The sequence below is a fragment of the Dromaius novaehollandiae genome, chromosome Z (genome assembly GCF_036370855.1).
Source record: "Dromaius novaehollandiae isolate bDroNov1 chromosome Z, bDroNov1.hap1, whole genome shotgun sequence".
NCBI lineage: Eukaryota > Metazoa > Chordata > Aves > Casuariiformes > Dromaiidae > Dromaius > Dromaius novaehollandiae.
Window position 1 is genome coordinate 83,602,554 of NC_088132.1, and position 17,132 is coordinate 83,619,685.

Sequence of the window (17,132 nt, forward strand, 5' to 3'; positions counted from 1 at the left end):
TGTCGGAGCTGTGTTAAGCAGCTCATCCCTGCTCTCGAACGGCGCAAAACGTGAACCCGCGTGACCTGCCAGCAGCAAACGTTGCCCGCCGGTCCTGCGGTATGTCACGGCCCTGGAGGTGCCCCAGGGGACCTCTCCGCTAGAGCTGGAGAGGGCAGCAAAGGCGGCGTGTCGCCAGGGCAGCTTGCAAGTGTCACCCGCTCTTGGGCGAAGGTGACTGCCATTGCAGTCAGGGGGTTAATGCTTTAATTAAACACTTCTGTCCTGGGGGAAGAGCCATAATCCCGGGTAGGGCTCCGTGGAGAAATGCAGGCTCCCTTGGGTATTTCTCAAGAGTTTGAGGGAACAGGGGCATATGTGCTCCATACCCCCCCATTCTTCTTTGCAGCCATCTGAAAATGTCTGAGAGGAGGGAAAAAAAAGTGTATAGGGATCATTTAAGGTGCTTTTCTCCCTCTGCCACCAGCATGGGAGTCATAAATGTGTCTGTCAGGGTGATGGGGTTGGATGTTAACTACTACTCACTCAATACCTTCATTTTTTCCTAGCATGATCTCATGATCTACCAGCGGGGTTTGGAGTAATTTTAGCAGAAAAGGGGGCAACATGCTCTGCATCTGTAAGCGGTGGATATTCGACTTCTAGAACTCGCTCACTTTTTCCCCAGTTTCCTGTGCTTAAGTTTCTTGCATACTTTATTAAGCAGAGGATTGGTTAATGCTCTGTAATAGTAGCTATTTCTGAATCTAAGGAAAGTTTAATTCCCTCAGTCATGTCATAAATAGTCAGAAGTTGTAGCTGTGCAGGAGAGCTTTTAATATATCTATTGAATTTTGAAGTCTTGTCTGGTGCTCTTCAAATCACGCTGTCTTTTATGGTTATTATGCAAAAACATGTAAATAGTTTTAAACTGCTTTTGTACAAGGCTGAAACAATGATAATGTAAGTCAGAATTAGCTTTCAACTCATAGGTGATTTGACTGTAATTATTCAGAGAAACAGTATCTCTCTTCTCTGTCTCTGTCTGGCTCTGTCTCTCTCTCTTTCACTTCTGTGCTTAATTAAACTTCCCAGATCGCACTGGGATTTAAAAGAATAAGAGGATAAAAAAAAGATTCTGTAAAGTTTCCACGTTTTTAAGAACTTTGCAAAAACATCTGCTGCAAAACACGGTAGGGCTTGCGTCTGTGCCCCCAGCTCTGCAGCACGGCTTTGCGAAGGGGCACGGCGGCGTGCGTCCCTCCGTCCCGCGCCGCGGGCACGGGGAGGCCCCTCTCCACGCGAAAACCGCTGAAAAAACGGGCCGTTGGGTTGGCCCGGAGCTGTCAGCCGCTAACGATGTTGTCTTTCTCTTGCAGTCGAGCACCCTGACAAAATGGCTAACGACCAAGGTACGGTGCCCGTCCCGCCCGTCCCCTCCGGCCTGTCACCGGGGCTGCGCACCTGAGCAGGCGGCCGCCGGCGGCCCAATTAATCTCGCTAATGAAGTTCTGCTCGGCTGCGGCTGCCGCTCTGATGGGGAAGATGTAAATTTTCTGGAGAGGAAATTGTTTTGTCTCTTTTTCTGAAGGACCAATTAAAATGTCAGGCTGCTTTGTATGAGATAAATTTTTAGTCTCTCTGCTGCACTCCTGAATGATTCGCATTAGGTATAATTAAGCTCGGCGTAATTTTCAAGCTACTCTCGCACCCTTTTGTGGGTTATAGATTAAAGTTCACAAGTCTCACGGCGAGAAATCGTAAATCAGCTTTTCTCTCGAATTGGCCGCTCGTCTTTAATAATAGCAAAGTTTAGTCAACTTTTCAAGGCATTATCATTGCATTTTCCAGATAGGTATATATATATGTCCGATTATTCACATTTCCTCTGCTCTTAACTGGTTTCTGAATATCTGTGAAGTCTGTTGCTTTTTTTACTCCGGACCTATTAAGCTGAAGTATTCTTCCAATTACAGCCAGAGCGTTTTGCGGGTGTGAGACATCTGCCTGGGGAGATAGATAGTCGCTGCGACATCTGAGCCGCTCGGAGGTAACGTTGGGAGGTGTTTGCAGATCTGAACTCTCCCTTTGCACTAGTTTCAAAGGAGAAGTGCTGTGTAAACCTCAAAGCCTGGCGTCACTTCTGCAGGTGCCGGCTTACCCCAATTTAGTGACTTGAGTTAACTCGCGATAGATAAATTCCTAGTGAAGACAAGAAGGCATTATTTAGAAGATCAAAGTAAACTCTAGACTCTTTCGCAGGTTTTATTTCAGCCTGGAGCATCCATGAAAGCTGCTCGGAGCATATTTCTTCACTAGGATTTTACTTTGTATTAGGTACCACATATTGTCTGCTAACAAGGTAGCACGTCTTTTCCCCACCAGAGAGACGCCTTCTGAGGCAGTTTTGGAGATTAGCCCTGTGATTTCAGCATATCATTTACTCCAATTTATAATAGAGGAAGGAAGTAGAAGTATACAAATTAAAAAATGAACAGTGGTTTTGCTCAGTATGAGCTCACAGCAATTGAAAATGGCAGGTTTGGATAGATAAAAAGTACTTCTTTAAAGAGTGAAAGTGGTAGGTTCCAAAGAAACCTTTCTTGCCAATTGACACTTAAAATATTTCTGAGCAGATTGAGAAAACTTAGGAAAGGCTTCAGCACAACGTACATTCGCCAGGTAGGCAGGATTGAAGAAGCATCAATTTCAGTTTTTCTGAAAAATACAAGAAAAAACGGGAGCCTGGGTGGAAAACAGACCTTGTGGGGAGCAGTTCAGCTCTCAGTGACGGTGCAGCTGTGTTTCACAGCTGGCGGCCGTGGGGCACAGCGTGCCGAGCCTCCGCCGCGCCGCGAGTGCGAGGCACTTTCTGCAGCGATCGGAGCACAGCCGCTCTTGTGCGCCTGCTCCTTTATCCAAGTCTGATGTTCACAGGTTACTTTTTCTCCGTGTTTGTTCCAGATTTTCTGCTTGCCCCTTTCCATGTAGCACTCAGAGAATTCAGAGGATTGTTTGGATGTTCTGCATATCATTTTGCAGTGCTAGGTGGGAAAAAAAAAAAAACAGGAAAAGTGGTTTTAGGTTCCATAGACTGGTTAACTCACCTCTGTCGGAGGGAGGAAAAAAAGTGAGATGCTCTGCAGAAGGGCCTGCTGGTGCCTCCTCGTTCTGTCGTTTAATTAATGGGCAGAAGTAAATAAGCCTGACAGGTTAAGTGCAGCTACTCTGCATGTGGTAGGTGAATGCATTTTTCTTAAACTCCAGGAGAAAAGACTTGGAGGACATTCCTGTTTTGCATCCGTGAAAGCGGTGCCCCTTCCCACTGTGCCAGAGCAGCCGGGGCAGCGTGCGAGCCAAGCGCCCAGCCGCATTTGGGGAAGCGCTTGCTCTGCCCACACCGGCTGCTCCCTGGCTCAGCACGTATTATGCTTAAAATATATATGATTTCTTACTCACTAGCAAAATAATAAATTGCATAGTGTCGCAGAGGGATTTTAAAGTAGTGTTAAGATCTACATTTGCATATTTTAAAAATCGTTTTGAGATGAAACGTAGCATTGAGTGTCTACTGGATGCGTGCTGGATAACTCGTGGTCACTCATGACAGCAAACTAAACTATGAATTACCATGTTGCTTATAGATACTGTTTATGTAGATAAAAATAGATATAGATGCATAGAAAAGCTGCTATCACTTTCTCTAATTGGGAAAGTAGCAGGATTGATGGGCAGCAAAATGAATAGGACAGTGACAGCGTGGTGTGAGCTGGACATGGGGTGAGATGGTGGGTTGATGGTGGCCTCACTGGGGGTCGGAGCTCCTCCAGCAGAGACCAGTGCTGTGCTTGGTGTCAGTGTCAGTGTCAAAATTTTAAAGCACCTAAATCGGTATCAGCCCAGTGCTGGGATGTGGGATCATGTTTGCTGACTTCTACCTCCCGTTACGCGGCATCGTCCCTAGGGAGAAGCCACACATGTGGCATTGCTGGCCCATGTCCTCCCTGCGGAGGACTGGCCTCGTGGCAGGTCCCCAGGCAGCAAAAGCGGAGCTGGAGCGTGGTCCCCATCTTGCTCCCGTCCCGCAGGCACTGACCTCGCACCCGGCCGCCTGGGCACAGAGCGCGCCTTTTATTCTCCTGAGTCCAAAACACCCGTGCTATTTAATTTGCATTATTTTAGACACAAAAAATGAAAGCGCTCCAGATTAATGATGCTTAAATAAACAAATGAAAACCCAGCAGATCCAAACGCTGAGGTTTTCCTGGGATGCAGAGCCCTTCACCAGCACTGGAGCCTGGGAGTTAGTGTCGGCACGTGCACAAGGTGCTACCTTGCTGCAGCTGCTCGGAGAAGTGAGGGAGCGATCTCAGGCGGGTTGCAGGAGCGGGGGCTTGAAACGGAGGCCGGGGGACTGAGCACTGAGGATCCCTCCCAGGCTTCGGCCTCGGTCCCGCACGTCCCGGCGCTGGCGGTGTTCAAGCTGTTGTGTGTCTGGGCACGAGACAGGGAGATCTTCCAGCGCTGCCAGGCTCTGGGAGAGCGTTGTTATTATCTGAAAGTAATTAAAGGTTGAAAAACTGTCACCAGAATCATCCATTGTTCTTGTACAGCCTGAACAATGTTTGCAACCTATTTAATGAGTTATACGCCGCGTAAACTTCAATTAGAATTGGGAAGGATTTCAGCTGGTATCTCATAGCTGCTTCCAGTCTGGTGTGTAGGCTAACCTCTGTGCTCAGTGTGGTGAACGTGTGTGGAATTGCCCTCACCGTCTGTGAATTCCCGATTTCTCCAGGTCTGCTGGGTTTTGTTTGCTTGAGCCACGTTGCATATAAAAACTAAATGTGGTTCCTTTGTCTTTAGCAAGCAGGGTCTGCAGAGCATGCTTTAAGCAGTATAAATCACTTTGCATAATACCTAAACCTATACATTAGTACTGTATCTTGTCCGGGTAGCTGTGGTCTGCTGTACTGGAATCTGTTGTGACCGTAGTAAGTAAACAGGAGAAATTCCCAGCTCTTTGGGGTGGGAATCTTTCATCAGCTTGTAGATATCAAGATTGTTTCCACTTTTATGTTACCTTGATGACCAATTCTACTACGTCAAAGTCTGAGGTCTTCACTTTTCTTTGATCTTTTAGGTAACTCTGTTAAAGATGAGTCAGTGGGGCCAGGTCTCAGCGTAGCTGTACTGCAAGCAGAAGCATTAACATAAACAGAGGCAAAGTTTCTAAAAGCTCATTTGCCTCAGAAATCATCAAAGCTAATTCTTCAATCATCGCAGGCCTGATCCAATGCCTACTGAAGTCAGTGGGAGCCTTTTCAATTACTCAGTGCATTGGACGAGGCCCTTAGGGCCATCTGTATCACAAATGTAATTCTTACTGAGTGACATGAATTAACTTTTTCAGGTCATCTGTGTCGAACGCTAGCTCAGGGCCTCTGCGTCCTGTAAGCAAAATCCATTTACTTGGCAGCAAAGCAGTTTCTGAGGGTGTGGGACACGTGAGGGGGTTTGGGGAGGGACGCTGAGGCTTCAGGGTACAAGGCAGTGGAGTCTCAGGGGGCCCTAGATGGACGGGGAGACAAAAAGGACAGTGCAACTGTGGCAGTCCTTAGGTGCAAAGAGGAGATGAGGAGCAGAGACTAGAGTTTGGGGGCAACTTCTGAGGGTTTCTGGCAAATGTGCTCCCTGTTCCTGCAGCTCCCTGGGACAGTGAGACCAGCCGCTGCAGGAAGGGGCTGCCTCTAGGAAAGGAGAGGAGGCCATGGAGATTCCCACCTGGAATTCCCTTGCATGCTCTGCCTGCCTTGTCTGCCAGCCAGGGCAGGGTCGCTCCTTTTAGCAGATTATCTGATGTTTCCTCATGGACCGTTCCTTCTCGGAAAGTTTGTTTAGAGACTAGCCTGTTTCTCAGACCCCAGATCTGCTTCTAAGAAATCTAAACTAATGCACGTGGCTTTTCCCCCCTGCATTTGCACCTTCCAGTGCCTCCTGTTGCAGCCCTTTCATTAACACCTGGCTTCTGAAAGAGTCTGTGTGTGGCTGGAGCAGCCAAGTCTGTTTGCCGCTTCTTGCCCGTGATCTGCAGTAGAGGCTAAGGACATACTTAGGAGACTGGGGACAGATGGAGGGTGAGATACTGCTGTGGCCGAGCACACCCTCCAGTGACACCAGTGCCACGGCAGAAGGAGCAGACCCTCAGCAAGCCGCAGGTGAGACCTGGTGATGGCAAAGTCGTTCTGCTGGTAGCTCCCAGCTCCTCTCAGCTCCTTGGTGTCTGCAAGGTCAGGAGAGCTTGTCGAGAGCTCAGCCAAGAGCATGAGGCCGACGCTCATCAGTAAGGGAGGAGGGAAGGGAATCCTGTTGGTGAAAAGCAAATAATGCTCATGGAGTGCAAACACTGTGACCTGAAGGAGAAGAGGAGCAAAGCGTCTTTCAGAGAGTCTAACCACACGTTTCCCAGAAAAGCCCTAAAATCCGAAGTGAGCTTGAGGCCTCTAAATGTGTCAGCTTCTTTTCAGATTTTTATTTTGCATGTATGCAGCTGATAGAACAGGGCATATTCAAAGATGGTAAAAGTGGTCATATAAAAGGAAGAATAAACTTACAGTTCCAGGTGCTCAAGAGAGCATTTGTCACAAACGTCTCCTACGTCTCCTGTGTACATAGGAGAAGGCCAGCTGTGTTCACGTGAACTGTTGTTGAGGCTTCCTGAAGTCTAAAAAATTCCATTTATGATTTTGATCTGGAATAAATGGAGGCAAACTGGGCAAAGAAGAGATTTATTCATTCTCTTTTCTCTCACCACAGCTTTCATTTGATAAGCCAATATTGAATTCTTTAGTCCGTATTTTGTCAATATAGGACTTGTCAGTAGTCATGTATTGCCAGCAGAATTAGATCTGTGCAAGAGCTAGGAAGCTGATTTCTGTGTTTGGACTTCAAGTGTTTTATAACAGCCATTGTAAATTTTGACAGAAGGCAACATGCATGATTTTGAGCAAATATTTCTCCTTATCTTAGGAAATTTCAAAACATTTTGATTGTTCAGTTGTTTTCTGAGAAAGTCGCCCATGAAGTGGGCCATGTATAGACTGAGCTAGATAAAGTCATTTATCAAGAGAGAAGCTGGGAGATCAAAGCAGGATCAGCGAGGTACAAGGGCAGGTGCCACGTACCTGCATCACAGCTCAGGCAGGGACCAGGGCCAGAAACTGAGCTTTAATGTGGCCCTGGCAATTAACGCGTAAGAGACCCACCAAGACGAGGGACCACCCGTGCTCCGGCAGCACGCCTCTGCAAAAAGTCATGCTCAGATAAGCCCTGGGGACATGACATGAAGGTTGCCTCTGTATGTGAGCGCTGTGTCAAAAGCCCTTGCAGAAGAAACCAGCAGCTTTTGCTTCCAAATCCTGGGGAACTGGTGGCCCGTGTTGCATTGCAGGCGGCAGGGATGCCAGGCACATCGCTGGGCGCGCGGGGGTCTCTGCCTGCTCCGAGCAGGGAATTAATGCTGTGCATTTGCCAGCACACCTGCTATTTTACACCTCGCTGCTTTTAATCTTGTGAATAAACAGCGCACTAATTGTTTCAGCTTTCAGAGAAACAGGGTTTGCAACGCACTCTGGTCATGCCTGGAGCTTGGCTGTCTGTAACTCAGCCTTTGCCGTGTTTGGATTATAGCAGGCGTGTAGCTGGCGGAAACACAAACCTGCTCGTGCTCGGTGGTGTTTAGCCGGACGCTGTGAACGGCATCGCTCGGCACGCCGCTCCCCCAGCCTGCACGGCAGCAGCCGCCCGGCGTCAGCCCCAGCGCGGCCACGGCAAGGATGAGCAATGCAGATCTTCTTCAAAGAGCCGCTTCCCAAACAAATAATGCAGGGGACTGTGACGCTCTGTTACCGAGGGAGGAAAGAACAAGTATTCCCTTTATCAAAGTAACCTCTTCTCTACAAGAAAAAGCTCCAGAAAGCTTTTCTGGGGTTCTGTCATCTGGCTAATTCTATCCAGCCAGTACAGGAGCTCACTCTTAAGGTCCAAAATACGGAAAACTAGGAGGGACCTCAGAAAGACATTCTTGAAAACCTCAGAAGAATGGTTATTCCTGCAGGTTGGTTGTGTTTCCTGCTACACTGAGGCATCTTGGAGAAAATTACTTTAGGGTGTCCTTTGAAAAAAAAGGCTAGAAAGTCAAGAGGAAATGGGATATCTACTCACTTAATCTTGCATTTCTACGCAGTTCCCTTCCAAGAAGTCCATCAACTTACACCTGCTGAAAGGTAAACTTGCCATCAACACCACCTTCACTGAGCGCGCTGCTGCCTTGGTGGGGATTTGGATAAATTTTGACCTCTTTTCTTTTTTTTTTTTTTTTTTGGCCATTTTCTCCTGGATTCTTGAGTCTATAGAAGATGATTTAAGGTTGGGCTCAGGTGCTAACACTTCTAAGATGCTGTTAGGACAGCGCATGGTAGGATGTGCATGGCACAAGCTGACAGAAAGAAAAGGCCTTGATGAGTTTCTTGGATTGGTCACACCTAACAGAGCAGGTTTCCCTCCCATCCCACCTTTAGTTAGGCCCCTGTCTTACAAATCCTTCTTGATGACCTGGACAACAGATATATTCCAGTACCCTAAATGAGTACATGTATACATATGGGCAAATAAACCCAAATAAAGTCAGTCAGGGACAGGTAGTTTTGTTTGTACACAAAAATAGCTATGTTTGTTAAGAAGCTTAATGCTGATTGTTATTTATAGAAATTACTATGGCTTTACTGGTGCAGTATAAAATCCACTGAGCTGTCCTTGACTAAGTACTGTTTTATTTTGTATGTTTAAAAAATATCTGCCTAAAGAAATGCAGTGGTGGACAATATGATGGCAGCCAATTTGCTGCCAGTAAGATCTCTAGGAATATCTCTAGGAACAAAACGAAGAAAATGATGGTACTGGGGCATCCTGTATTTTTTTTCACTTCTGCAGAGTATTTCTGAAGCGCACCGGTTACTGCATTATAGCTTGGTCTTGCAGTTCTGCAACCCACAGAGAGTAATAGTGTATCTGAGGAAGGACGTATTTTGTTAGAAGTGAAGCAGGATGTTCATGTTAGAACCTCCTTTTTGCTGGCATTCATGGTATGTACCAAAAGGCCAGTGCCTGGCACCATGCCTTGTAAGCTGTGGCACCTGGGGGGGCAGGAAGAGTCACTTGTCATCTCTTGTTTTCTGATGTAAGAATATTGCTCAGCTTATTTTCTTAGAATTTTGGACTGTTTCGGGCAAAAAGCAGCAAAAGCGGCAGAGCCGGGTTGTATCTGGGTCAGATGAGTCAGATGATTGCAATAGAAACAGCGTCACTCCCCATTAATTTCTCCATCTCGAGCTTTCATGAATCAGGTAGGGCAGGGAGTGTTTTGTAAGGAGACGGTATTACGGTTCCATTTCCTCAGTGAGGCAATCTGTGCCAATGGTCGGGGGGTGCCTGAGGGGTGGAAATAAGGAAGTTGTGAAAGTAAAACATAAATAAGGAATTTACAGCAAAATCACAACAGAATTTTTGAGCAATTCACAAGTGCTAGAGACCTAAGAGGATAAAGAACTGTTGTCATCATAGATGATTCAAGATTTTTTTGCCTTGACCAGATCTAGTTGAAATGGTTATTGCAAATAATGGCAACTGAAATGTAGTTGTGGAAGAAGGATATGCTTTTTCAGAGAAAGTCTTTAGTCACTGAAACATTCAGAAGACAGGCCTGGGTGAAAAGAGAAGTTAAATGGAGAATGGAGAGGTGAGAAGGGGTGTCTAGGATCTGTGGATGCAGGGTTTGGTCCCTCCAAAAGTATGACACAGCCTTCAGCACCACAACTCAGAAAAATAGTAGGAAAATCAGGTGTAAAGACTATTCAGTCTCCATTAAAAAAGCAGTTCTTGAAGAAATAGATGATTAGGCAAGGTGTCAGAATGGTTTGTTCCAAAAGACGGAATAACATGAAGAATAAAGACAGCACTGGAACTTAGTGGAGGTTGAAAAACTAGCCCATAATCTGCCTGAAAAAAAAATGAGATGAGATCTGGCCATACCCATTGAGTTATGAGTTATGTGTGCATTTTTTTCTGGCTTGCACTGAGGGCTTAAATCTAAATTCGGTGAGACAGAAGAATTGCACTCATCATCGGTAAGAAAAGAAAGCCACTGGTATCATGGGGAGGAGGTGGAGAACTGCAGTAATTCTGGGCACTCGTCAAGAGACAGAGGCCTGTGTTGCCATGGCCAACATGCTTGCTAAAGGGATAGCTTCGTTTGTGATTTAGACGATTATAAAGCCACTGGAAACCTGAGGCCTTGAAACCAAATGAGCACTACTCTCCAAGCAGTGATCGTCTTCCCCGTCATTTGACTTTTGTAAAAGGAAATATATCTTAAATCCCTGCAAAGATAAAGCTAGAGATGGAAATGATTCATGGAGGTGTGTTGGCTTGGAGTAAAGCATTGCTAATCGTGTTTTAAGTCCTACTTACCCTTTAACATATAAAGCCCTGTAACATATTAGAGATTTACCTTTCAGCTCCTAAGTGCTTAGATTTCCACGTTTATCCGGGTTTTGAATAATGTTTGTTTGTCTTAATAGCAGAACAGAGCTGAATTACCATAAATTCAATCTTGGCTATCCATGACACACAGTATTGTTGAAATGCTCCGTTTGTTAGGAGTTATTTACTTTTCTGTCTCTTATCGGTGAAATTACCACATTTCTGGATGGTTAGGTGCCGCTGCACTCGGGCAGAGGCTGTTTGCCCGTCGCAGGGGCAGACAAGGGGCACCCAAAATGGTGGGAACCCCCCGTGAGATGCACAGGGTGGCCAGCCCCCTTTGCAGGAGCCTGTTGGCTGGTTGGCTTCATCCTCAGGGAGCCGTGTCCATCGCTGAAGAGCATTTCTAAGTGCCACTTCATGATATTAGTGACAGAAACTTTCTTTTATCCATGATTTTGTGACTCTCCCAGCTCAGTCTCCGAGCATAGGCCTGGCCTTGCTGCGTTAGTGTACGGCGAGGCTGCTTGTTTTTTGGAGTCCCGCTCTTCGTCGCCCACAGTCCTGTTCCCTCCGGGTTTGCCCACGGCACAGTTCAGCACAGAGAGTGCCGTGGATGCGGCGCACAGGAGCCGGAGAGCCACGGCATAACATTATTTTCCGCAGGAACATGGTCCATGATTTCAGCAGAATCATGCAAACCGAAGCTGGCTGCTGGTTACGCAAAGATTTTTGCAATTGAAATGTCATGTATAATGCCTTGAAAAGTGCTACTCTGTTAATCAAAGAGTACTAAACTTTCGAATCAGGCGTGCAGGGTTAGCGTTTTAAGTCTCTAGCATCCAGACTAAATTTTCTCACATTAGGCTGCTACTGAGACATTTCAGTATGGACTAAATATCAAAAACAATAGCATTTAACAATCTCCCATTGAGACACCCGGTTCACTAGGCACAATATGACCCCAGGGTCACAACGTATTCACAGGTTGCAGCAGGGCACTATGAATATGACTGCTTTAGACTGTCATTTTGATAAACTGTATAGCCTCCATTTATCTCTATTTTGTCTGATTTTACTGCTAAACAGTTTGCAATCTTGCTTTCTCAGGACCAGGTTGTTGTGGCTGTGCAATTACTCTGATTGAAAAGATGATTACACCGAAGCCTCTTCTGATGATAATGATCTTACATTTATTTAGGGCCTTTCATCACAAAATCCTTCCCAAATGAGTAGACAAAGTTATGCACATGAATTTCCCCACAATGTGCAGAAACACAAATACCTCTGAAGAGAAACAGGCAGTTTAGTAGTGCACAGCAGCAGCAAACAACCGTGCGGGGCAGGAAAGTGAGATGATGTTTTTTGGCTGACGGTGCCAAGTGATTCGATGCAGCCCGGAGCCACTGGAATTAGAAGCTCGCTGGAATAATCCGTGGCAACTCCAGGCCCTGTGCTGGTTTTCCACATTTTTGCATAGTCTGTTAACTCAAAACCTGCTCTTTACCTTCTGCTGTTAAGTTGCGTGCCGCGATGCTGACGTGTTTCTCTGTGCGCAGGGCGCCACGGAGATGGGTCCTACTGGCCGGTGGATACCAACCTCATCGACAGAAGCAGCCTGAACGGTAAATACCGACTGCAGCCCATTCGGTTTCATCGTTAAGCTCCGCTTCAGTGGTACCATCCTATGTCTCTTCTCGTTCCTTCTCTCTCATTTCGCGCTCTGGAGGCACCCGCAGTCCGCCCACCCAAGCCAGCTGTGCTGCATTTTGTGCGTGCTTCCAGCAAAAAGAGCTGTAAAATGCATTTCACATTGTTGCACTTCAATTTACCATTTTTACTAATTAATCCTGCCCTAAAATAGGAAGAAATGAGAGGAAACCCTGTGGATTAAAAAAAATTAACAGAACCTAATCACTATTAGCTGAGGTGTAGAAGTGCCATCAGCAGCTTCTTATTCCTGACCCCACATCCGTTACCTAATGAAGCATTGTCACTTCATGTCATTGAATGAAAAAACAGACAAGATTCCCTAAAATATGGTATCACGTGAGGTTTGCAAGTACCAAATAATTACAAGGCACCTAGCTGATTAAGTCAGACTGATTATTTTCCTCAGACAAAACAAGGAGTGAATGCAAAATTTAGTTCTCTTTTGCTGTCGTATTTTTCTGCAGCTGATAAGCACTGATCTGTATTTTAGGCTTAATTCCTGCTCTTAATAGTAGTTCATAAATAAAGAAAATCAGTTGCATCTAATTAACATTTCTTTTTTTTGTAATAAACTTATTTATTAGTTGAAAGAGCACAAGGTTTGGCTCATTTGGATCGCAGCTTTTGCAGGGTTAGCAGGAGAGCCTCCCAGCCCGAGCCAGGGCACTGCTGGTAGCCAGCACCGCTGTGCTGCAAGGGGAGAAATTTGGGAGCACTTGAGAGCATGTGCGCTGGGTCTTTCTCTAACGACAGCAGGTCTCGTTCACATGATCACGGGGCATTGCACAGAGCTGGATGTTAAATTCCCTTTGGAAATTTTATTTCCTTCTTAAAATGGGTCACCCTGCTTGAGAACAACTGCAGTACTGCAGGTGGTAAAAATCAGGCATCTCTTGATTGAGTAATTACCATGGATTGTGAAACAATTTCAAGCAATAGACTCTTTCCTCTGCCTTCAATTACACCTGCATTGGTGGGTTTTTGTTTTTTTGCAGGGAGCAGGGGTGTCTGCATTTGTTTGAATAAGTAATATTGAGATCTCAACTCTATTCTTAGTAAAACACATGGAGGAGCTGACCATGCCTTGCCAAGCTTACAGTCCAGCTTGGGACCTGTAAAATAGCACACAGAGAGAAACCTCAGGATACTTCCTACCCTGAGGCCTTGGGGATTTCGCCTGTGGCATTAGACCATTTTGTTTGTTACAGTCAGTGGTTGAGAGAGCTTTTTTAGCTATGGATTTGCAATTTTTGCTGTTATAGGTAAGTGACTTTTGAGAAATAAAGGGAACCTCCAGTGTCTGGAGTAAAGGGTGGAGAGAGGAGGCTTTTTGTTTTTCTAGACGGTCACTGTATTTTATGTGAGCTATTCCTTCAATGCCATTTACTCAGCATGGAAATGAAGGAGAAAGCAAAACTAAACATCTTTTGGATTTCTGTACTGGATCATTGTAGGGGCAAACGCATGGCGCTCGCAACTGCTCGCCTTGTTCGATTGCCTGAGGAAGAGCTGTGAGAAAAGGGCAAATTATTCCAATAACTTAATTTGTTAAGTAAAGGAAGGATAATAGGTCAGAAAATCAAGGCAGAAAATTACGGTGAAATTACATCTATCACTGACTAAAACTGTTGTTTGGAAAGCTTTGACCTTTTTTCATTTCTCATTCAGTTGTACTAATGGCAAAATGAAATCACAGCCACATATTGTTTCATTTATACTGGGGAGGTTGTGGGGGTGATGCCGTATGAAAACTCTTGAGAAAGCCTTCTTTGGAAACGCTTGACATACTGTAGCACAGCTCTTCCATCCACATCCCTCTCTGCTGAATTCTCCTGAACATTTAGTTTCATTCTTCAAGCTTAAGTGGAAATATATTTTGTTTTTTCCATAATTTTCCAATCTTACAGGATACCTTAGCAGGCAGAGCAACTCATGGGTCCGTGCTGGTGTCTGTAACTTGTGGCCGTAACCCTTCAACCTCTGCTGACACAAAAATCCCTGTGACCTCAGTGGCAGCTTTCTTGGCTGCAAATGGCTGCAAAATTGAGCTTCATATACACAGATAATCTATCAACAAGAGTAATTGTATACGTGAATATATGCATTATCTAAAAAGCTTATAACAATATAAATTGTGCTATTCACAATATAATGGGCGGGGAGGGGGAGTGTGGAAAGCAAGGGATCAGTACTTGAAGTCAATTTGATTAGGACTTGACACCAGAAATGGTGTTATTTTCAGTCCCAATCTTCCACTTACATTAAAACCAGAAGAAACCGAGGCAGCTCATCAGTGCAGAAGATTGAGCCCTTTACCTGCTAAAGTGGTCTGTGGAGATCTGGTCAGCATATCAATAAATGAAATATAATGTAAGAGGAGCCTGACTGTGAGGTGGATGCAATTCTGAGAAATGAATGAGCTGTTCAGGTTAGCTAACATACAAGATACGTATTTTCCTGTAAATACCAAGAGAGACTATACAGGCCATAAAGAAGAAATCCATTTTCCCCATTTTTCCATTTTCAGCTGATAATAGCAAAAACGAGCCGAGAGTTACTGACTCCCAGCACCTGGTTATTAATACCCAGAAAGGGCGAAGTCATTACGGCTTAAATATTTTCCTGTTTGCTATACCGCTGAAACGCAGTGAGACATAAATTCCAGCTCTTTGTGACATTGTCCTGAGCCCACTGTCTGCTTTTTGAGAGGAATCTGTGCAACCAGACTTCAAATTTTGTCTCTTTTTAAGGGTGACTTCTAAAGAAGGAGAGGAGTAAATGGCAGTTGTGTCCTGTTAAGCAGTTTGTCTATCTGGGCATCAGATAAGCAGGAGGTTTCTCAAAAATGATGACCTTGCAGTGTTCCTGTCACAGAGGAATTCGTGTGGCATAAAATATTTCTATCCTTTTCCATCTTCTGCCTGTTAGCTAAAGGAAAGTAATGTATTCACGATATCTGATGGACAAAACCCACAGGGCTTTCCCTCTTTAGCATATGTCAGACCAGAGCTTAAAACCCACTGCTAATGATCTCGTCGTTGTGTATGTTCTTCCAGAACCTCCCATAGGGCAGATGCACCCTCCCCACGGCAGCGTCACACCTCAGAAGAACAGCAACCTGCTTGTCATCATCGTCGTCACCGTCGGGGTCATCACGGTGGTGGTCGTGGTGGTCGTCGCTGTCATCTGCACCAGGCGTTCCTCGGCGCAGCAGAGGAAGTACGTTTGCTAATTGCGGGACGGAAGGACGGTGTCGTGTTGGTGGCCTTGCTGACGCTTGGTTTCGAAGTAGATATGGGCAATAATGTTCCTGCTGGGGAGATGTGGAGTCTAGGGACTGAACTGCATTTCTCAGCCTGGCTCTTTTGCGGTTTTTGGAGGCATGGCCTTGGGGAAGCTAGACGTAGCTGGTGGGTGGAGAATGTCCTGTGTCTCCTGGGGTGCAGCGTAACCCATGGCACATAAGTACCTCTGACATGGCTACCCTTGAAAAATAAGTCTGCCAGGTACAGATCTCTCTGATCTTTATGTAATTCAGTGTAATTCAGACATAGGAAAGAATCAATCCCATTGATTTAAAAGAAAAAAATGTATTTATCCATGCCTGGTGATGCTGTCTGACTTTCTGGCTCCCCAGCACTGTATCTGCACAGCTGAGAAACATGGCCTTCTTGCTTGCTTGCTGACCTTTTGTGAGGATGTTATCTTTTCTAGAGAGTCTGTCCCCAAAAGTCTTCCAATAAAAGGAGCCCACATCTGTTTCTCCAGATAATTCTCATGTACTTGGAAAAAAAATCTATAAAACATTACTAGGAAAAAATTCTTAGGATGTTATAAAAGGGCAGCAACATAAAGCACTAAGCTTTTTGCAGTTTTTGTGAGAAATCAGAGGTGACATCACGGCCTGGTGAAAGATGAAGTGACTCCACTGGAGTCAATGGATTTGCAACAGAGCTGGGTTTGATGCATTTAATTTATTGAAAATTATTCAGTAAAGGGATTCATTATTATACTATTGTGAAAGATTGGACATGTGAAAGTAAAATTTAATCATAGTTTGCCCACAAGGATGATAAATGTTTGGACTAAGAGCAAGTCAAAATCTATCACACTGATTTGCATTGATGCTTAAAAAAATGGTGGAACAGTGAAAGAATGAATGGTCAGGGGACTAAGCAGTTCCCATGTGTGCTGACATCAGCTTTGAGCTGGTCAAGTGCAGACAGGTGACATCTTGTAGTATTTTACCAGGAGAAATGCTTTCTCTAAAGATCAGCATCTGAAGGTAGATTTTTTTAAATAAGAAGAAGCTCTCCTTTTGGCACAAAAATAAAGGCCCTTGCTTTTAGCAGAGCTCAGGTAGTTGAATGCCAAACTGATTTGAAAATCTGCTTCAATTGTGAGTCTTCACAGCTGAAAATCAGGCCATCATGTGACGGCAACAGAAATCCTTCTGTTGCGTACAGTGTTTGCTGAATCAGAACTGAAGCTCTCTTGAGTTTCTAACAGGGAAAGAGGATTCATGGGGGAGAGAAACAGATAGAGTCAGTCATCTGCCCAGCATTAGATATCTAAAAATTAAATACCTATATTCGACTTTGACCTCATTATAGCCCATGGGGAGGATCGGGGATGTTCAGAGAATGATTCAGCTTCTCCTAAGATAGGCATTAGAAGACTTGCCATCTGAAGAGGCTTATTTCTCACCATTGATTAAAAAATGTGAGTCTGGTCAATTTGGATTTGTTGTTTAACTTTTAACTCTACATTTTGTGCAGGCAAATCCCACCCAAGTTACCCCAAGCCAACCCTTTCTTTATTGAAAATGGGGAAAAATAACGCAATAAAAATTAAATGATGGACCTTAAATGTAGTACAACAAGACCTGAACTTCTTCAGAA

General features: G+C 45.0%; 1 protein-coding gene across 4 annotated transcripts in view; it reads left to right on the plus strand.

Moving 5' to 3' along the window:
- LOC135324656 (netrin receptor DCC) overlaps nt 1-17,132 on the plus strand; it is a 547,074-nt gene that overhangs the window by 487,760 nt on the left and 42,182 nt on the right. For all 4 annotated transcript variants that reach the window (XM_064501341.1, XM_064501342.1, XM_064501343.1 and 1 more), the window contains exons 21-23: nt 1,359-1,391; nt 12,078-12,143; nt 15,288-15,450. In XM_064501341.1, coding sequence (XP_064357411.1) covers nt 1,359-1,391; nt 12,078-12,143; nt 15,288-15,450 — 262 coding nt within the window. The remainder of the gene's footprint in view (nt 1-1,358; nt 1,392-12,077; nt 12,144-15,287; nt 15,451-17,132) is intronic.